This window comes from Mytilus edulis, unplaced genomic scaffold (assembly GCF_963676685.1).
Source record: "Mytilus edulis unplaced genomic scaffold, xbMytEdul2.2 SCAFFOLD_1192, whole genome shotgun sequence".
NCBI classification, from domain to species: Eukaryota; Metazoa; Mollusca; class Bivalvia; order Mytilida; family Mytilidae; genus Mytilus; species Mytilus edulis.
The window spans coordinates 1-22,915 of NW_027268125.1; the positions used below are offsets into that span (position 1 = coordinate 1).

Sequence of the window (22,915 nt, forward strand, 5' to 3'; positions counted from 1 at the left end):
TACATATTTAATGCATTTTTGACATTTTTTTCACAAAAAATGAAAAATTATCATTGAAAAGTCTCATCTTCATTTTTTTGACAGATTTTTCGTAATATCTATTTTTGATTTTTAATTAAACTTTCCTCATGGAAAACTTAAAAAAATACATCAAATTAAAATTACTTTAATTTCACTGTTGAATAGCGTAGGTATTCAAAGAAGATGCCCAAAAACCTGCATTAATATTGATTTGATTTTTGTTCAAATAAATAATGAAAATGAATCAACCTATGTCAATCACACAAAAATCACAAACTTATATATTTTAAGTGTTTCACATATTTAAAAATAAAACCATTTTATGTGGATAACAAATAAAATCCATCAATCAGAAAAGGAACAGAATTCCAATGTAGCCACCCTTACACATGTTACACAAATGTTATCGTCCATGGACAGAAATTCTAATATATTTATACTTTTACATAGATAATTATAACATACAAGATATTATAAGCTTTAGATAAGATTCCTTATTACTTCAATTCCCAAGGGCCATAAACCAAGGTAAAAATAGTTATTTAGTGCTGATGGTCAAACTTGTTCCAGATATTTCTGAAATTGAACTGGATATAAATGTCATAATAAACTGTTATCACAGAGACATGTCTCGTATTTTTGTAATTTTGATTATGCAAATGTTGAAATCAAAATATCAATACTTTAATTATAACATGTTACATAAGTTAGGCAAAAGTTCAAAGTCAATGAACCATGACTGAGGTACATGGCTAAACAATATCCATGTAAATGAGATGTGCTTATACGACTGCATACCAAATATCATTGACCTACAACTAGTTAGTTCCAAATAAACTGATCATGACCTTATCACAAACTAATACATATAAATTGAGCCTAAGTTTCAAAGTCAATAGACCATGACTGAGGGGGACAAGGCCAAGTAATTGCCATGGAAATCAAATGAGATGTGCCAATGCTTAGACAACTGCATACCAAATATGATTCACCATAAACAAGACCAAATCACAAACTAGTACATCATTGACCTTGCCCCCATTGCCAAAGTCTTCAACAGCATACCCAAGTCTTGCTTTTTGACTCCGTCAAGCGAGACAAACATCTGGCAAGAATAATATGCATTACAAAAGGTTGACAATATACAATTATGGACTGTAGAAAAGCTGTTGTAAGTCTATAAGAATGAACAACCAGTTTTATCAAGGTATTAAGATAATGCATTTTTTTAAAGCTGAAAAGATATTAACGTCAACTTTTGAATATACCTTTGATGAAATAATTAAGACAGTTTAAATGTCTTACTGATTGTGTAACCAGACACTTAATATAGAAATAAGGAGACTGAGTCTGGAGATGTGGTATGACTGCAAAAAACATTGCTTTATCAAAACATTACAGATCTAAAGTCATGATAGTAGTCTTATGCTTATGTTTAAATGGTTAATTTAAATCTTAAGAAAATTCTTACCAAATTTAAATTCCTCTTCCTCAATTTCAATGCCGTATTCCTTTGGATCAACCATTGTAAATTCTGTTGTTTGATGTTCTCTTTTTTCAACCTGAAAAATATATGAGTATTGAAAAGATATATGATATCTAGTATATAGCAATCAAACAATCACATAAAAATAAATAGTTGGCCTTTTACAGTATTATACTGACTAAAGTGAGCTTTCTTGGTTTCAAAACTAGAGGCTTGTGTTGTTAACCTTAATCTAGTGCATATTCAACAAAGGACACTTTTCAACATTGTAGACAAGAATAGAGATCATGACAAAAATCTGTTTTGTTGATCTTGTTTTACTGATCATTTAGTCTGTTTAATTTTTCTCAAAAGTCTTCAGTTTTGCTCAAAACACAAACAAGGATAACAAAATAAATCCTCATTTAAAGGCAATCACTAATATAAGTATTGAGAGTCTGCTAACTGTAGCTGCTTGTTAGTCAATCATGCCTTGCTGATGATTTTTGTGATTAAAAGTGTTTATTTATCAATTTTTTATCCTATAAGGCACAACACAAAAAAGAGGTGAAAATCAACATTAAAGGGTAATACCTCTAATAAGGAGTCCTCAGACGATTTCCTCTATTTGTCTTAATTTTAGACTTTGTCTTGCTGATAATTTTTGCTTATCTAAGTTCATATATATACATATTTTTATATATAAATCTATTATAATTTTTAAGATATAGGGCAATTATGCAAAAAATTGGTAAAAATCATCATCAAAGGACCAAAACTCTCATAAAACGTTGACTTGACGATTTTAACTTATTTTTAGAACTTGTCTTGCTGATCATTTTTTTCATTTTAAAGTTCCTCTCTATCTTTTAAAGATTTCAAGATAATGTGCAAAAATGAAAAAAAGGGAAATTTAAGGGAAATATCTCCTATTAAAAGTCATCTGACAATTTTGATGTATATGGACAATTGTTCTATCTTTGCTACATGTATGTTTGCCATGTTGGTTGGCAGGTTATTGGACACAGTTTTTAAACTACAAACCTCAACTATGATTCTGGCCAAGACTGGTTAAATTTGGCTCAATAGTTTTAGAGAAGATTTTTGTAAAAGTAAATAGATGAAGACGGACAATGATGACTGACAAAGGACGACAAGTAATAAGGAAAGCTCATTTCAACCTGTGGCAAGTGAGCTAAAACTTGACCTGATAAGTGACTTTCGTTCTTGGGTAAGTCGGACTATTTACTGTGATTGTACAATTCAAGATGAACTACCTTAACTTCTTATTTATAATTCTGGTGATCAGAATTTATATGTACAGTAATGAACCAGATGCTCTGCAGGGTGCAGATTTATACAACCACAGATGTCGAACCCTGAACGGTTGGGGAAAGTATGGACACAACATTCAAGCTTGATACATCTCTGAATTTCGATTGTGATTAAATAGTTGACACAGCATAGGTTTCTGACATAAAATGAATGTGGTCTAATGAACTTAAAAATTTTGTTTTTGCTTTTGAGCAATTCACTATGCTGTTGAATATTAATCCTCTCAAACAAAAAATATTTGAAGAAATTTTCTTTTTAATTTCTGAAATCTGAAATGAGAACAATTGACCCTCCCCCAATTTTTTTTTCACCTCCCCCTTTCCTTTATTCCAAAAATGATCTCAATCCAAATACTAAGGGAGTTTGCAACAATAACTACTCATTTAAATACATCATAAAATATTAAAATATAAAATGTCATACAGTCATGGTTAAAATTAATATTAATTAATAGTAACTTCTAAAAAAATAAATGGGGAATGTGTCCAAAGGGACAGAGACGATGCCCCCTCTAGCATATAACGTTATAAAGGGACATAACAGAACTGTAAAAGTGAAGCTGCCAAAAATTTAACTTAAACTGAGTTTAGAGGTAATAAGCATTATATACACATTTTATTAAATTTAGTTAAGACAAACTTAAGTTAAGAGAGACAGAAACTAAAAAAATCTTCCACTTGTAAAGGGGCATAACTATAGATTAGTAATCAAAGTGCTTTTAATCACTGAATGGTAAAGATTGCTTTAATTTATCAGTTGGTAGTGAAGTGAATATTGCATTGTATATTGTATAAGCATTGACTTAAGTTGATTCAACTACTATTCTGAACAAAGAAAGATAACTCCAATTTTCAAAGAAGATTTCATAAAGTATTGGTTTTAGGTGATTCAACAACCATTCTGGACAAAGAAAGATAACTCCAATTTATTGTCTTGAAACTACAAAAATGCTTGTTTTTGGCCCCTTTTTTGTCCTTTATTCCTAGACTGTTTGCCCCATAACCCTTACAATATATCCCAACCTTCTACTTATGGTATTAAACATTGAGGTACAATTTCAGAACAATTGAAATACTTATACACAACTTATTGTCCTGACACTAGATAAATGCTTGTTTTTGGCCCCTTTGGGCCTCTAATTCCTAAACCTTAAGGACCATAGCCCTCAAAATCAATCCCAAGCTTCCTTTTGTGGTTACCAATGTGATACCAATAATGACCGCAAAAATTTTTGCGAATTTTTGCGGTCGTATAAAAATGACATGTTGGCGATGTTGCACCAATTATATCTGTTAAAATAAAGATGATAAATATCTAAAACTTTGTCATGAAAGATAAACATGTAAAATTTGTCACTCAAAAAAAATGTCAAAGATGATGTTTTAATATTTTGCTGGTAACATCTTTGAATATATAAAAACAATAACAGATGATTCAAATAACATTAATCCATAAATCAAGTTTCCCTGTACTTACTTGAACTGTTCTTTTGGTTTCAGTTTTTGGCTCTTCCTTTTTAATTTCTGTTGAAAATTCTTCTTCTGACATAAAGAATAACAAAAATAATTTTCAGCATCACAAACATGTTGATAGTGCATACATATTAATGTGAAGTCTTACTCTGTATTCCAAGATACAGTGTATTTTTCTGTGTATATTAAAACAAATTTAATCAGGCAATTTATATAGGCAAATATCCATTTATTTGACATGATTGATTCTTGTACTGACTAGCTTCTGTATTCATGATATTTAGACTCAAGACTGTTTTTTTATCTGTTATGCTGTGTTTTGTCTTTTCATTGTTTTTTGTCATATTTTTTTCTCTCGATTTATGGGTTTTAATTCTCTCTTAGTATCTTTTTCTTTCTTCTAAAGCTTGTATTTGGATGAAAAATAATTACAATATAAATTGGATCTTCTTAGACCTTGGAAATACAAAGACCAAACAAGAATGTGTCCATAGTACACGGATGCCCCACTCCCATTATCATTTTCTATGTTCAGTGGACCGTGAAATTGGGATAAAAAATAATTTGGCATATAAATTAGAAAGATCATAACCTAAGGAACATGTGTACAAAGTTTCAAGTTGATTGGACTTCAACTAAATCAAAAACTACCTTGACCAAAAACTTTAACCTGAAACTTGCACTATCATTTTCTATGTTCAGTGGACAGTGAAATTGGGGTAAAAAGTCTAATTTGGTAATTAAATTAGAAAGATCATATCATAGGGAACATGTGTACTAAGTTTAAAGTTGATTGGACTTCAACTTCATCAAAAACTACCTTGACCAAAAACTTTAACCTGAAAGAAAGAACGGACGGACAGACAGACGGAAGGACAGACGGACGCACAGACCAGAAAACATAATGCCGCTCTACTATTGTAGGAGGAGCATAAAAACTACCTTGACCAAAAACTTTAAAACCTGAAAGAAAGAACGGACGGACAGACAGATGGAAGGACAGACGGACGCACAGACCAGAAAACATAATGCCGCTCTACTGTTGTAGGAGGAGCATAAAAAGTAGCATTTTTTATACATTTTTACCTTGTGGTGGTGCAACAACAGGTTTTCCTGTTTCATTCTCAACTGCTGCTGATTGTTGTCGACCTTCTGCTGAAACTGAAGGTTTCCTACTATCAGGTTTACTGTCCATCTTCTTTTGTCTCCTACGATCTAAACATCAAGTATCAAGTTATTATCATGCCCATTAAGTTTATTTCCTTTTAATAAAGGTTAAGATTTAAAATGTCTACACAAGAACAGTCTTTTCAGCATCCATTACTTATCATGGATTAAAATAAGACTAAAAGAAGGCAAACTTACTTGTTCTTTAGAAGAAAATGATATTGTTAATTGACTGAAAATGGCAACCTCCTATCTTCTTTATAACTATAATCTAATCCATGATGTGTTATTTCCAACTGATGAAATTATAAGTGGTATGATAAAACATTAACAGATGAACAGACTGTTTTACTTTGAAGCTGTTTGATAGCTAAGTCGATTCCAACTTCATGCTTTTGGCTATTAGCTGCTTGTCTGTCACTTATAGAAGTTATCAATAAAAACTACTGCAAAGACAAAAGTAGGGATTTGAATAATTTATATTAATTTATACCTTTTTTCTTTGGATCTTGTTCCATTCTCTATGTTACAACAATCAAGTATTATACTGCCTCAAATCACTCAATTACCAAATGCTACAAAAACAAATGTAAAGTTCATGAGGTTTCTATAATAGAAGTACACTTCATTGTGAGATACATACATTTTGTATGTTGAACATTTCCTAGCTATTGTACACTTTCTATGGAATAATTAATGTCAAATCTATGTGATATGTGAAAAGTATAATTTCTTTTAAAGTTTTAACAATGTTTTTAAGTCAATCATTGTTATGATATCTGAATAATTACCATGTTATGATTGCCTTTTGCTACATGATTGAAATCAGAATAAAAACAAATTATCTGACTGGCTAAAAAAATCAAAGCCTAGCAGGTGTGTTTTGCTGGGCTAGAAGTTTTTCCATCAGGATTAAAAGTATCCTGTTACTGTGACTGATTAACCGGTTAACTGGTACTTTGAGTTGATGTTTGAAGGCCTCATCTATAGTACCCTACAAATTTACATTTTTATAATACGATGAATTGAAGTATGTCCTTTGGCATTATGGGGCTTGTCTGTGAGGATTCATGGCGAAATTTGACTTTTAATAAGACAAAAATGGTGTTTGTAATAAATTTAGATTAAAAAAATAAAAAACTTCCTTGATCTCGTTGAATTGAAAATGTTAGAAACCAATGATTCTTTCATTTTCTCTTGATGTCTCAGAAAGTAATGTGGAGTGTTTTTTTAATTTCATATGATGAAGGCATGTTTACATTAATTACTTTCGTATTGATTTGCCTTTCACAATTTTTGAGTTGGCATTTCGTTTTAAGTATGGAAAACTTTGCACACGGAGGTGGACATTTAGATGTGAGTCACCGCAATACTAGATAAAAAAAATAAAAGAATATGGTAAATCGTAAAATATTATGGGATTACTGATTTAAAGTAACTGTTTTAAAAACATGAATACTAATTAATTATGTGAACTTAAGATATTGCCCCTAGCTGATAGACAAGCTGTCTAGTAAGTTCTAATTAATTGTTTTTTTTAAATAACAATAGCAATCAACATACTGGACAATGGATCTTGCTACTAAGATAATTTATTAATAGAACAAAATTATTTAATGATTTTAATACACATTTATATAAAATCTATTGAAATTGAAAAAAGTCTGGTTAACCGGATAACGTTTTTGGTATTCGATTTTCGGCCCTTCCAACTATTAACCAGTAAGGTTAACTGTTGACAACACAAGTAATTTTACAGTTTATAAAGGATCAAAACTCAGTAACAGCTGACAATACCAAATTCTTCCTTCATTTGTGTTTGGTGGTAGTATTTTCACTAATTATTAAGTAGTTGTATATCATATTTTATGAAAAAAAACACCTGGGACTTTTAAATTAACATACATCCATAGTCATAAAACTCTGTATGTCCCAGAAAAAAAACAAAAGTTCAACACATGAAAAACATATTTTTAAGTCAAAAGTTCAAAACATAAAATTTTATGTTTATAACCAGAAAAAATTAGTTTAATGGGTAATAGATCGATTGATGACCAGAATATGAAAATAAGTTTAAGAAACCAGGACTCATAAACAAGTTACATTAAGTTCTATTTGTCCATTACCAGTTTACCAGGAATCCACAATTAGGTTTATTCTGCCATTTAAGAAAAGGGTAATTTTAATTTTTCTTAAATGAGTTCCACATAGATCAATAAATACCTGATAAAACACCTTTTGCACAGCTGGAGTGTTATTTAACTAAAGGCAAGTTACTGTATGACTGTATAATAAGAACATGATGTATGAGGGGGGGATAGGAGGGGTCTTGATCCCGAAATCCCGGACTTGAAAAAACGAAAAATCCTGAGGTCCCGAATTTAAATAAAGCAAATCCTGACATCCCGAAATCCGAAAAAAAGGATTCCCGGATCCCGAAAGGGTCAATCCTGAAATCCCGAGCTTAAAAACACCTGATCCCAGAGTCCCGATAAAGGTCCTATCCCCCCTCATGTATGTATTAAGAAAAATTATGAATTATTTTATACTGTCATCAGAGTGGAAACAAATTGAACCAGGTGCTCCGCAGGGCGCAGCTTTATACAACCGCAGAGGTCGAACCCTGAACAGTTGGGGCAAGTATGGACAAAACATTCAAGCGTGATACGGCTCTGAATTTGGATTGTGATCAAATTTTTGACATTACATGGGTTTTTTTTTACACAAAACAAATGTCAAGATTTTACAAATCAATTAAAGATTTCTTCTTCAAACTTTTTAAATCTAAAATTAAATAGTTGACACAGCATAGGTTTCTGACACAGAATGAATGTGGTCTAATGAACTTAAAAGTTTTTTTTTGCCTTTGAGCAATTCACTATGCTGTTGAATATTAATCCTCTCAAAAAAATGTTTGAAGAAATTTTCTTTTTATTTATGAAATCTGAAATGAGAAAAATTTAACCCCCCCCCCCCCCCCCCCTTATTTTTCACCTCCCCCTTTCCTTTATTCCAAAACTGATATCAATTCAAATTTCTAATGGAGTTTGCAACAATAACTACTCTTTTAAATACATCATAAAATATTAAAATGTAAAATAAAGTGCTTGTTATCACTGAATGGTAAAGATTGGTTGGTAGTAAAAGTGAATATACATTGTTTATTGTATAAAACAATAAAAAAAACTTCATCAGCAACATTTTATATTGGCAAATTTCCAATGAAGTTATTTACATAAAGTTATTGGCAAATAAAAATAGAAAATGACATCATAGTCATGTCTGGCAAATGTCCAACATACATTATCTAAAAACATTTTAGATAAGATAAGGAAAAAAAGCTTCATCAGCAACATTTTATATTGGCAAATTTCCAATGAAGTTATTTACATAAAGTTATTGGCAAATAAAAATAGAAAATGACATCATAGTCATGTCTGGCAAATTTCCAACATATATTATCAACTACTATTCTATACAAAGAAAGATAACTCCAATTGAAAATTAATTGCTATTGCACAATATTGTGCAATTAGATATTTCTTGCTATTGTGCAATACTGTGCAATTGAAAATTTCTTGCTATTGCACAATACTTGATATGGAATCCTGATTTGGACCAACTTGAAAACTGGGCCCATAATCAACAAGAGGCTGTCACAACGACAGCAAACCGGATTTATTAATATTTATTTGTGTCCTGGCAATATCACAAGAACCATTACTGATGAATGGTGAAAGTGAAAATCGTCAATATCAAATTTGACCTCCATTTTATCATCAGTATCAACATCTTAAAATTTGAAAAGCTTAGATTGAATGGTTCATGAGTAAATGCAACAACGTGAATGGAAACGCCATTTCACAATCTTTCAAGAACCATAACTCCTGAACAGTAAAAGTCAAAATCGTCATAATTGAACTTGACTTTTAATTTGCCATCAGTAACAACATATAAAAATTTCAAAAGCTTTGGTTGAATGGTTCATGAGAAAATGCACGGACACAACTGGAAACACCATTTTTCAATCTTTCAAGAACCATAACTCCTGAACGGTAAAAGTCAAAATCGTCATTATTGAACTTGACCTCCATTTTGTCATCAGTAACAACATATTAAAATTTGGGAAGCTTAGGTAGAACAGTTCATGCGTAAATGCACGGACACGACTGGAAACTCCATTTTTCAATCTTTCAAGAACCATAACTCCTGAACGGTAAAAGTCAAAATTGCCATTATTGAACTTGACCTCCATTTTGTCATCAGTAACAACATATTAAAATTTGGGAAGCTTAGGTAGAACAGTTCATGCGTAAATGCACAGACACGACTGTAAACTCCATTTTTCAATCTTTCAAGAACCATAACTCCTGAACGGTAAAAGTCAAAATCGCCATTATTGAACTTGACCTTCATTTAGTTGTCAGTAACAACATATTAAAATTTTAAAAGCTTTGGTTGAACGGTTCATGAGTTAATGCACGGACAACATTTGATTCCCGCCCGCCAGCCTGCCCGCCCGACCGACCGCCCGCCCACACCGCCGTACATCCCCAAATCAATAACCGACATTTTTGTCACAAAAATCCGGTTAAAAATCAAAGTACATATTTAGATAAAGCATATCAAATAAGCACAAGAATTTAATTTTTGTTAAAATCAAACTTAGTTTAATTTTGGACCCTTTGGACCTTAATATAGACCAATTTGAAAACTGGACCAAAAATTAAGAATCTACATACACAGTTAGATTTGGCATATCAAAGAACCCATTTATTCAATTTTTGATGAAATCAAACAAAGTTTAATTTTGGACCCTCATTTGGACCAACTTGAAAACTAGGCCAATAATTAAAAATCTAAGTACATTTTTAAATTCAGCATATCAAAGAACCCCAAGGATTCAATTTTTGTTAAAATCAACCAAAGTTTAATTTTGGACCCTTTGGACCTTAATATAGACCAATTTGAAAACGGGACCAAAAATTAAGAATCTACATACATAGTTAGAATCGGCATATCAAAGAACCCCAATTATTCAATTTTTGATGAAATCACACAAAGTTCAATTTTATACCCTTTGGGCCCCTTATTCCTAAACTGTTAGGACCAAAACTCCCAAAATAAAACCCAACCTTCCTTTTATGGTCATAAACCTTGTGTTTAAAGTTCATAGATTTCTATTTACTTATACTAAAGTTATGGTGCAAAAACCAAAAATAATGCTTATTTGGGCCCCTTTTTGGCCCTTAGTTCATAAACTGTTGTGACCTCAACTCCAAAAATCAATCCCAACCTTCCTTTTGTGGTCATAAACCTTGTGTTAAAATTTCATTGATTTCTATTTACTTATACTAAAGTTATTGTGCGAAAACCAAGAATAATGCTTATTCGGGCCCTTTTTTGGCCCTTAATTCCTAAACTGTTGGAACCAAAACTCCCAAAATCAATCCCAACCTCTCTTTTGTGGTCATAAACCTTGTGTCAAAATTTCATAGATTTCTATTCACTTAAACTAAAGTTATAGTGCGAAAACCAAGAAAATGCTTATTTGGGCCCTTTTTGGCCCCTAATTCCTAAAATGTTGGGACCAAAACTCCCAAAATCAATCCCAACCTTCCTTTTGTGGTCATAAACCTTGTGTTAAAATTTCATTGATTTCTATTCACTTTTACTAAAGTTAGAGGGCGAAAACTAAAAGTATTCGGACGACGACGACGCAGACGACGACGCCAACGTCATAGCAATATACGACCAAAAAATTAAAATTTTTGCAGTCGTATAAAAACAGAATAAAGATACAGCCATGAATGCCTTATGAAACCTATAATTGCTTATATCCTCTTCATATGAACTCTAGTGGATCATTGTCTCATTGACAATCACACCCCATCTCCCCCTGAGTCCTTATTTTTTTTTATAAATCTCATTAAAAAATGTCATGCAGTTAACCCTGGAAATTTGAACAAAATTTAAAAAACGCCTTTCGGATGTGTTAAATAAGGGACATCTGTGATTAAATGCAACTATACCTTCATATAGAAACAATTAATAACCAAAAGCTTCAAAATTTTCTTAAATTTACCAATTCAGGGGCAGCAACCCTACAAAGGATTGCCTGATTGGTCTGAAAATTTAAGGGCAGATAGATATCTAATGATTAATTTTATCCTGTCAGATTTCTCTCTAAATACTTTGGTTTCAGAGATCTGAGCCAAAAACTGCATTTTACCCTATGTACTATTTTTAGCCATGTTGGCCATCTTGGTTCAATGGTGGGGTCATCAGACATATTTTTCAAACTAGATACCATAATGATGGTTGTGGACAAGTTTGGTTAAATTTGTATGAATGGTTTCAGAGCAGAAGATTTTTGTAAAAGATAACAAAAAATTGTTAAAAATTTACTATAAAGGGCAATAACTTCTTAAGGGGTCAAATGACCATTTTGGTCAAGTTGACTTATTTGTAGATCTTACTTTGCTGAACATTATTGCAGTTTACAGTTTATCTCTATCTATAACAATATTCAAGATATTAATCAAAACCGCAAAATTTTCTTATAATTACCAATTCAGGGGCAGCAACCAAATAAGTGATAATCCAATTCAGGCCAAAAAAAAATATACATGTATGTCTGTTTACAGTTACCCGACCAACCCTATCTTGAGCGCCGATCCTAAGCCATTTTATTTCCGTCATAAAGTGAAAAATAAACTGAACTTGTGTTAAAAGTGAGTTGCCTGTTACATACCAATGTTCATAATCATGAATATGATAGCTGTTTTAAGGAAATTCATGACTCGTGTGATGAAATAAACATTTTGCCGCCATTTTTTTTCCAATCAATAACAAAGGGAAATAATCCAATCATTAAAAATACGGGTAAACTCGTCCCACAGCAAGACAACCGCACAACTCAAAATCATGGCGCAAAAAAATAAAATGGAAAAAATTATAAAATGGAAATACCGACCTACCTACCCTATTTATTTTGATGATGTAACCTTAAACAAACATATATTTTTTTTTTGCCTCATCTGAAAATTTCAGGGTAGATTGATCTTGACCTGATAAACAACTTCACCCCACGTCAGATTTGCTCTATTTAATTCTTTGGTTTCAGAGATATAAGCCAAAATGTACATTTTACCCCTATGTTCTATTTTTAGCCATGGCTGCCATCTTGGTTGGTTGGCTGGGTTGCCAGACACATGTTTCAAACTAGATACCCAAATGAATGATGATTGCAGCCAAGTTTGATAATTTGGCTTAGTAGTTTCAGAGGAGAAGATTTTTGAAATAGTTAACGAAGGACGATGAATATTGACTCCAAGTGATGAGAAAAGCTCCCTTGGCCCTTTGTGTTAACTACATACAAGTCATGTATATGCCCTTTCATGATAAATGAATAAGTCAATTAATTGAACTATGATTTGATCTGTCATATCAAGCAGGCATTTGGGTTTATGATTACAATTCTTTTTTTGAAGAAAGCAAATCATTCGTCTGTTATCTTCAGAACACTGCTCATTTACAAGCCCCAAGAAGCAATTTTTGAAGGCCTTGCACAAATGCTTAAAATCATTGTGCAATCAGTTTCTTAGTTGATGAGATGAAACATTGAACTCTTATCAAAAATTATGACCTATAATCCTGAGAAAATTTGTTAATGGCATGATTTTACATCTCAAAACTCATGAAACTGGAGAACTTTTGTGGAATGGAACATTTTTTTTACAACTAACAGTAAAAATTTTAGAAAATTAAGGCGAGATTATTCAAACATTGTATTAATAAATTATAATTAACTTAAATATTTTGTTTACTTCTTCAAGTAAATAAAGATTACTTGTAGTATCATACAAGCTTACAGTAAATTACTTGAAAATTCTGGAGAATTTCGTGGGAGCATCTTTTTACCACAGAACACCACAGAATACCACTGAAATTACCACAGAAGTTCTGAGTACACTCAAAATATACCACATGTACAGAACGCCCTTAATTTACCACAGAACTTCGCAATATTAATACTTCAGACACTATTTATTGTGGTATTGTTCATTCTTTTTATGATTTGACATTCATTTTTCAATTAAATTTTTTTTTCTATTTACATTGTTGGTTCGACTCACTATCGCTACTCCCCAAACTGAATGGTCAATCAAATTCATATGTAAATCCCTAACTATTAAAACCATAATATACAAAGATCATTTATATTTGAATACATTGAAGACCCATTGGTGGGCTTCAGCTGTTGTCTGCTCTATAGTCAGGTTTGTTGTCTCTTTGACACATTCCCCATTTCCATTTTCAATTTTATGTTAATCTTATTTGCAATTTTTAATTCATTTTTAGAAATGTTTAGATGCATTTCGTAATCATTTGTTAAGTTCATCTCGTTTTGTCATTGGGGCTACTCAGAGCGCACTGCTTGTCACCAGTGCTATTCAGAGCTTGCTGCTTAGAGTGGGTTTCTACTGTATTGAAGACCACGAGGTCACCTCTGAATGATAGGTTTGGTGTTGCTGGTGTTGACTCTCAAGCTTTATAAAATATATCACATTAGAATTGTTACCATTCACGAAAAGAACTTTCAGGTTTTTTTTGTCACTTTTTTTTTCTAAATTTTATTTTGAGAGTTGTAACAATAAATAACAGTCAAAGAGCAGATTGATTGCTCTGAGGGATGCTATTGCCATTGTTTTCATCATGTATTAGTATTATTTTCAATAATAATTCAACTGCACATGTAAAAATTGCTCGTAAAATGTAATTTACGTAATCTGAATAGTTATTCCTTGTGAGTTCGTGGTCTAGTGATTAAGTCCCATGGCTACAGTGCTGAAGGTCTCGAGTACAATCCTCACTCAGGACACTAAAAATGTTAGTACATCAGAAGGGTGATTTTCACCCTCTCACACACAACTCTGGTACCCAGACCGGAGGAAACTAGCATGGGTACTATGGGGGCCTCGGTTGGTCAAAGTTGCTCCTGACTTTGACCTGGAGATCAATCTGCTGATATCTCTTCGGTTTGTCTGTTCCCACTGAGCAGCCCGGTTGATCTCTCTGAGTACTTCGGCTTCCTCTACCACAATAACAGACTCTGCACGGTGTCCTAACACTCCTTGTTGATGGGTTAGGGATTTTCCTTGTAAATATTAAACATTGTAAATACGTTAGTGACACATCTCCATTAATTCTGATAGAGAGTGTACATGGATTCCCCTGTACCCTCCCAGCTCTCGAGGGGTTCTTCGGATATCGGAGGAATCTACACGTACATACATTACCATATTCAACTTTAATAATAGCCAATCCTCGATACAAGTGTATGAACAATGTACTTATTGTGCTTTATTTTTGTACTATCAATTCCAAGTTTACTTTCCACAGCAGGCACACAGCAGAGAGTCACTGAGAGTGAGAGAAGGTATTTCACTTCCTAACTTATCACCTATTTTCCTACGTAAATTCTAGGTGGAACCCCATTCCTAACTCTTTAAATATTTAATTTTCTGTGGGTCAGTGGGCATGACTCCTTTCCGTACACATTCCTCTGTTTTAAATTGCGATCGGTTTTAATATAATCAGTCGAAGCTCAGACATAAATAAGTCTGAATCTGCTTTTGACTCATAGAGGTCTTAATTAGTAAGTTTCAGAATTTGTCTCCCTTTAATGCAAGACAAAATACGACTTTTATAAGTCAAATATTTTTAAGCAAGAAATAATTGACCAGATTCAAAAAGTTGCAATAATCGACTCCTTCAAGTCGATAAGTTATCAAAATTTGTTAACTTCAAGACCCACGCATATTTATAAAAAGGTCATGCATCGAAATCAAATAATGACAACACTGAAAGACAATGCTTTGTCTTCTAAAGAAAAATATGAATGAGAGTCTAAAAAATTGGAGATAATGTAAATTAACCTTACAATGCAACCACCTGGAACCACACTTAATGAGGTAAAACATCTGTGTTTAGTAAGGATGTTCAATTAGATAATTATATAAATATAGGTACAAATGTAGCTCAAGTCCTTGTGAACTCTCAGATAGGACTTTGCTCTCATACAAATGTAGGTGGTGTACTTTGGCCACCAAGTAAAATTAAGTTTTTTCATCAACATAAATAGACCTAAACAAGTCTGTCATTTTTTTTACTTTAATAGATATGTCTAAAATTGAAAACACATTTTTATAATATAATAAATACATGTTTTGACTTCTTTAAGTAAAAAACAAAAATCTACTTGTTTATGTCAGAGCTCGACAGAACAATTTAATTTGTTTCGACGTATAGTCGTTTGATGAAAGTTACTTACGGAAGAGAGACAACTTGAAGCGATAACACGGAAGACTCCATTTTGGCTTAAAGGGTGTTCTTGTTACACCTTAAAGTTGTGGATTACATTTATTTTAATATAAATGATGCATATGATTTAAAATTATGGAACAACAATAACCCTCAATAGCAGACAGACATAGAAAGGATCTCGTGAGTTTCAAATTAATCAATGGAGTGGGGAATCCAGAGCAACCATTCAAGTCAAGAAAACTATATGCATGCGCATAATTACCTAAATATAAATTCCCTAGACTTGTGATTTATAGCAAGGATGTATATTAAATGTTAATTAAACGACCTCCATTTCTTTATGGAAGTACAATATCAAATATCAGTTTCATAATGGTGACATATAATCTGTTTTGCAAATAAAGAATTATTATTATATAAGAAAACTCCACTTCAGTTCTTATATGACAGAAATAGATTATCGATCGGAATTCAGAGAACTCTCGCATGTTATAAAAACTGGGGAATTCCCTCTGACGTGTTTCTAAATTTATAAAAACCCTAAATATAAATACTGCTTAATTCTGATTTTCCATGTTGTTAAAAACAAGGGGAATATCAAAACATGAAGATTATGAGAAGAACATTATAGGACAGTTGTTTAAATTTAATTCTTTTGTTTTTTATACCATTTAAAGCAAGACAATCTCAAGAATCTGAGATGTTCCTAGATGTTTAGAATAAAACAGTTGATGTGATGGCATGGCCCTGAGTCAATGGTATAAGTCTACAGATTGCTTAAAAGCAATCGTATCCCAAAATGGTAAATATGACATTTAAATTAAGTCATTAATAATTAACAAATTAATAAACTTTATGAAAGTGATTGAAGTAATTTGTTAAGCCTACAATGAAGTTCTACCCGTAGAAATATTTAAACTTGACTAATGATGTATGTCAAAGTTTTTTCCCTTAAAGTTATAATATAAAACAATTCTGTGCCAAAAAAAATATTATAAACTATCTGTTTTTAATTGTCAAAAAGTTCAAGTTTAATGAATGTTTTTTTTTATTCTTATGTTCATGTATGTTGTGTGTGTATATGTATCTTCTCCAATCATTTGACAATATTTCGGATATTCTCCAAATTTTATATGCAAAGCCCTTTAAAAATGGTATATGTATTTCTTGCATTTTGCTATGATAGCGCTCAGAACTTATAAAACTTGCTGAATTGAGCATTCCCAATTAGTCCTATTTTGTCTTTTTGGACATGCCCAGTTCTACAATTATCTGTACCCATTCATACTTGTAAAATTTAAAAAAAAAATATAATTCTTAGCTTTAATAGATTTGTATTTTTAACATTCTAAAGTATATTTCAGTAGTTGGTACTGTGAATGACTGAATAACACTGTTAATATCCGAATAACACTTGTAATGACCGAATAACACTTGAAAATTTAATATTTGCACATATTGGTGACTTTTAAACATTTATTATTAAATAATAGTATATTATCTATGTATTTTATAACTTATAAATGATTTACAGAGAGCAGATAAGTTCATTAAAAACTTTTTAAATTTAGTGTGTACATCCAATATGGTGACCACGGAAATCTCAATGGCCGCCATGTTCTATGTACAGCCTTTCAGTATTTTTTTTGTAATTTGTGTTCTGTGGTATATTTGGAGTGTTCTGTGGTAAAAAGACGCTCTGGAATTTCGTGGCAAGTGACTAAAGACACTCTCAAGGCCGTAACTAGGCATCTTATTTTAGTGAGGCAAAATATTTGAGTCGAGCGAACCGAGGCGTTAAATTTTTTGGAGGGTATGAAATGAATGGTGCAAAATCCTGTGTTCTAGGCATTTTTAGAGAGTTTGATAATGTTTTGAATTTGGACAGTTTTTATATAAATTGTTCATATTTAAAGACTTTTACTAATACCAAATTTTTAACAACTTTATTTGAATTTGTATGTAAGATAATCATCCAAATATCAATTTAAATCTGCCGCCAGAACATAGAACAAACATCGATTCAGTAGAGTTTGCCAATTATTTCTATGGTGGGTTCAGTCAAATTGTTTTAGAATCATAACTTTGGTCTGCTGATATCCTTATCGCGATGAACATGGAGCATGGCAAGACTGCACAACCTCTCGCCACTCATGTATGCTCTTTTCCTAGATTTCAGTCGTTTCAGGGCAGTCTGTTTTTCTAAAGGTAGCACATTATCATCAACACAATGATCAATGTCTTCTTCCAATTCCTTCTCCATCAGTAATTCGGTAGCAGCATCGGTAGTAACAGTTTTGTTTGCAAAAGGGAATTAAGCTTTCCTATAAAGGCTAGCATCATCATACAGTCTCAGTTACAAAATATTAAACTCGCTTGTATGCTGACAAAGAGTAAACAAACTAGGGATAGAATGAGATAAGATACATGTATATGATCTATCTATAGAGTAAGTATATATGATATGGGTACAGGGGAATTAAAATGGAGTTTTGACGTTTACATGTAGGTCCGTAATTTCAAATTATTTCTGGAAGTAGTCGGTGGTATTTTAGTTCCAGAATCTATAAATTTAGGGGTTAGGGGTTGGGGTTGTCTGATTCCGAAACCCTGAATATAAAGAAATGAAATTCCATAGTCCCGAATAAGTAAAGACAAAATCCTGTGATAAAGGTTCTATACCATTCCTCAATAATGTCAAATTGGAATAGGGGATGTTCTTTCAACTTTTAAGGTTAAAGAAACATGGATCATGAAAAACTAATCCATGCATGTTTCATATAATTTATATTTTATTTATCTGTAAAGAGAAAGATTAAAGTTGATGAAACGGAGAAATGAATACACAGACAGGACTGCCCCCTTGCGATGCCCACTACTTGATTTGTCAGTCTACTTATCGTTTTTGGATTGTTCTAATGAAGTTATATGCAATACGCAGACTACGTTCACAAACAAATTAGTTTACTAGAATTATTCCTTCTTTACCTTCAGTGTCGCTTTTCCTTTTTCTGCAAGAGCCTGTTTTTAACCAGAGTTCCATGATGATTATCATTACTAGGTTAATGTAATTGAGAAACATCACCCGTTGAGATGCTGAGTTATATCCAGGAAGAATAGTTTAAAGGAATGATGACAAGTTATAGAAATTAAGGTTGAGACAGAACAACAAAAGACTATTTTATTTGTATATATGTATAAAAAAAAAATAATCAGTGTCGAAATTTTAGTGAGGCAATTGCCTCACTTGCCTCAAGGGTAGTTACGGCCTTGCACTCTTCAGCCAGTTAAGGGCTTCACTAGTATACCTGTATCATCATGTGATGTGTTTTCGTACTGATAACAATTTTCACTGCTTACGGTTTTCACTGTTGAGTTTTTTATTCAGGTGTTTACTCAAATTTGAAAAGCTTGTCCTATCGAATTATTTTAGGTATCTAGTTTTTTTGTCAAGGCTTACTTAGATTTTTAACCTTTTTCCGATTACTTTGTGATTTTGGTATGTTAAAAAAACAGCGTCACATGTTTTCGTATGAATTAAAAATTGGATCAGTTAACGGACAGGAAATGACTATATAATCCGGAAATTAGTGTTTTCCAAAGTCGTGGTTCTGGTGATCGCTTGAATCATAATAAATTAAAGGTTATTCAATACTTTTCAGTACTAGAAATAAATAGTAAATAGTTTAAGGTTAGTGTTCCATGTGCTGAAATTGTTTATACATTCTCATTTATTTCCGATTGACACTTGGTTTCTATTTTCAAAATTTTTTTTTAAAACAAAATGCAGTTTTTAAAATTTAGGGTTTAAATGTAAAAAGTTAAGACTGTTTTCATTTTCGTGTATCAAGGATGTATAAAAAGAATTGTCAATTAAAGAACCTTAGTGAGCGCGCTCACATACCCCACCGTCCCCACATTGTCATTGGAGAAATGAAATAAGTGTAAGAAAAGAAAATTGTATAAGAAAAAAAAATTGAATCATAATTATCTGTCAATATGCACATCTACATAGTATTTCCTTATTATCTACAAAGTTTCATGAAATTCTGTTGTGTGGTTTCAGAGGAGTTGCGATTACAAACTGTTGCAGAAGTACATTGAAGCAAATAAGTTCAAAGGAGCATAACTCCTAGAAATAAAAAAAAATATCGTAATTTCCTATTCAAAATATGCACATCTACATAGCATGTCCTTATTATCTACAAAGTTTCATGAAATTCTATTGTATGGTTTCAGAGAAATTGCGATGACAAACTGTTGCAGTAGTACATTTAAAGCAAATAAGTTCAAAGGGGTGTAACTCTTGGTAAAAAAATTTAATCATAATATCCTGTCGATATGCACATCTACGTAGTATGTCCTTATTATCTACAAAGTTTCATGAAATTCTGTTGTGTGGTTTCAAAGGAGTTGCGATGACAAACTGTTGCAGTAGTACATTAAAGTAAATAAGTTCAAAGGGGCGTAACTCCTAGAAAAAAAATTGAATCGCAATTTCCCGTCGATATGCACAACTACATAGTATGTCCTTATTATCTGAAAAGGTTTTGTGAAATTCTGTTGTGTGGTTTGAGAGGAGTTGCGATGACAAACTGTTGCAGTAGTACAATAAAGTAAATAAGTTCAAAGGGGCGTAACTCCTAGAAAAAAAATTGAATCGCAATTTCCTGTCGATATGCACAACTACATAGTGTCCTTATTATCTGAAAAGGTTTTGTGAAATTCTGTTGTGTGGTTTGAGAGGAGTTGCGATGACAAACTGTTGCAGTAGTACATTAAAGTAAATAAGTTCAAAGGGGCGTAACTCCTAGAAAAAAAATTGAATCGCAATTTCCCGTCGATATGCACAACTACATAGTATGTCCTTATTACCTGAAACGGTTTCGTGAAATTCTGTTGTGTGGTTTGAGAGGAGTTGCGATGACAAGAAACAGGACTGACGGACGGACTGGCGGTACGACGGACGGACTGACGGGTCAAAAACATTATACCCTCCGCAACCCGTTGCGTTGGGTTTAATAAAATATTGAGTAAATGGATTTTTGAACAGCCATTTTATAAAAAAAACATGATAATTTAACACGCTGGTTTGTAATAAAAATGACCAAAAAAACCACATGACAGTCACATGTATTGAAGATCCGATGTCGGGGAGGCAGACAATATAGCTATACTTTATGTAATCCCTCAGAATATTGCTCAACGACTATTCTAATAAGGCATATTTTTGGCATTAAATAAAAATGACTAACCTGGGCAGTTTTATTAAATTAGTTCTAGCGTCTTTTAAATTGTCAAGTTGTAGTGTTGTTGTTGTTCCAAATAAAGAAAATGGAATACCCCCACAATATACCCATGTGAAATCGAAACCGATGAAATATGGTCTGGATAATACGAAAAAATATGACATAGGATAACATATGACCAGTCAGGGGTGCTACTTAAACAAGTGATTTCATTATCACCTATTTCAGTGATTTTTTATATTCAGTTATCACCTATTTAAGTGATTTTGGTGTTTTCTTTTATCTTTAAATGCTAATTTCATTGATTTTCCATATTTTCACAAACTTTTCTATAATTTTCCTACATAAATCAATTATCCCTTTATCTTTGGATATCAATTTCACCAGTGCGCTTGGGCAGTATTTTCCTACATAAATCAATTATCCCTTTATCTTTGGATATCAATTTCACCAGTGCGCTTGGGCAGTAAGTTAGTGCGCTAAAGCTTTTAAAAGTACCCTTGGGAATTGTTCTGTAATCAAATATTCATTAACTACTCTTACTATCAGACAAAGGTCAACAATATTAGGTGACCTGATTGGTTTTCTTTAGAATTGGAATGATTTATTTTAAGGTTATGTCCTGATCTACAAATTATTCCAGTTTTTGCATATTCAAATAAACTGTAAAAACTGACAGGCTTATCAAGCAAATGACAATTTCTGCATGTACATAGTTGTTTTTTCAATGGAATTCTGGGTTTTTTACCAATAAAAAAATCAAGCTTGTGGGAAAAATATCCAAAAAATGTCATAAACACTTATTGAAGTGATTAAATTTTAACTTCTCAAATTACTTGTTTCAGTGATTTTGAAAAGTCTCTGCGAAAATTTAAAATATTTCACAGCCAAAACCACTGAAAGAAGTGATTTTGAAATCACTTGTTTAAGTACCACCCCTGACTGATGACATGATGATATTTGAACTTCTTTCATTCAAAAATAATAGGGCTCTTCACGGTTAGTTCGACCATATTGCCATCATTGGATAGGGGGCAGATTTTTTGGAAAGAGGTGGAAATAGGGAATAGTATGAAAGTATATAGGAAATCTTATGCATGTTTCCAAGCAACAGTTCTGTTTAATGATGTTTTCCCGTATTTTTCACACCAATTTAACCCCTATTATGAAAATCTGCCCCCTATCCAATATGGCCGAACCAACTGCTACATTGGCTATGTCACCACAGGCACTTGTTTCTTGTGTAAGTCACAGACTGCAGTTGGATATTAAAATAGACTTTAAATCAATAAAAAAAAATACATTCTAGTATCTTGTAGACAACAGATTAGTTCATCATTTTTAATTACTTTGAAATTTTTTCTTCATAATTTTGGACGTTCATGATAAATTATTTCGAAGTTGGCAAACTGCCACCTACATGACCTACTATCATTACTTTTTTCAGAAGCAAAGAGCTATGCTAAAATCAAAAATCATTTATTGAGACTATTTATCTTAATTATTTGTTATGTACATAGCTTTCCTTGCGCTTACTTTTAAATATACCAATCGAAAATTAGGGCACTGGCTCCAATAGTCCTAGTCGGCCATTTCTAAACAACTGTGACGTCAATGGAAACCAATGCATTATATGGTAATGTCAAGAAAAGGTCCGAATGTCTATTAGATAACAATAGGTGCGTTTGGATAAAAGACCTTAACTATCGCACGGGACGGTACATTGAAAAAAGGGGGAAAAAGTCTTAAAATACATCGCGATACAGAACATTCCATTAAACAATAGTAAAGATTTAAAGACAGGAGAGATAAAAGTTAGAATAAGTACCCAAACGTACGTATATATTATTCCAAGCCAAAAGAGTTAGCCGGATCCG

At 32.2% G+C, this 22,915-nt stretch overlaps 1 protein-coding gene across 3 annotated transcripts; it reads right to left on the reverse strand.

Moving 5' to 3' along the window:
* Window positions 1–1,321: 1,321 nt before the first annotated feature.
* On the reverse strand, window positions 1,322–22,678 carry LOC139506843 (uncharacterized). Of its 3 annotated transcripts, none has more exons than XM_071295562.1 (5): window positions 22,575–22,678; window positions 5,954–6,035; window positions 5,380–5,508; window positions 4,298–4,359; window positions 1,322–1,583 (listed from the first exon to the last, which is right to left on the reverse strand). In XM_071295562.1, the coding sequence occupies exons 2-5, from the start codon at window positions 5,976–5,978 to the stop codon at window positions 1,470–1,472; spliced, it is 330 nt and encodes a 109-aa protein (XP_071151663.1). In that variant the 5' UTR covers window positions 5,979–6,035; window positions 22,575–22,678; the 3' UTR covers window positions 1,322–1,469. The 3 variants fall into 3 exon arrangements, with proteins under 3 accessions (XP_071151663.1, XP_071151661.1, XP_071151662.1); XM_071295560.1 differs by having other exon boundaries at window positions 1,455–1,583; window positions 4,298–4,362; window positions 22,575–22,677; XM_071295561.1 differs by lacking the exon at window positions 22,575–22,678 and adding an exon at window positions 12,215–12,490 and having other exon boundaries at window positions 1,455–1,583; window positions 4,298–4,362.
* Window positions 22,679–22,915: the final 237 nt, after the last annotated feature.

Excerpts from the sequence above, each read along its gene's own strand:
- LOC139506843 (XM_071295560.1), bottom strand. The coding sequence starts at position 5,978 with ATGGAACAAGATCCAAAGAAAAAAG. Across the intron at positions 4,363-5,379 it reads TGTTGTTGCACCACCACAAG|AAGAAGAATTTTCAACAGAA; the intron begins GTAAAAATGTAT and ends TCTTTATGTCAG. Across the intron at positions 1,584-4,297 it reads AAACCAAAAGAACAGTTCAA|GTTGAAAAAAGAGAACATCA; the intron begins GTAAGTACAGGG and ends TATATTTTTCAG.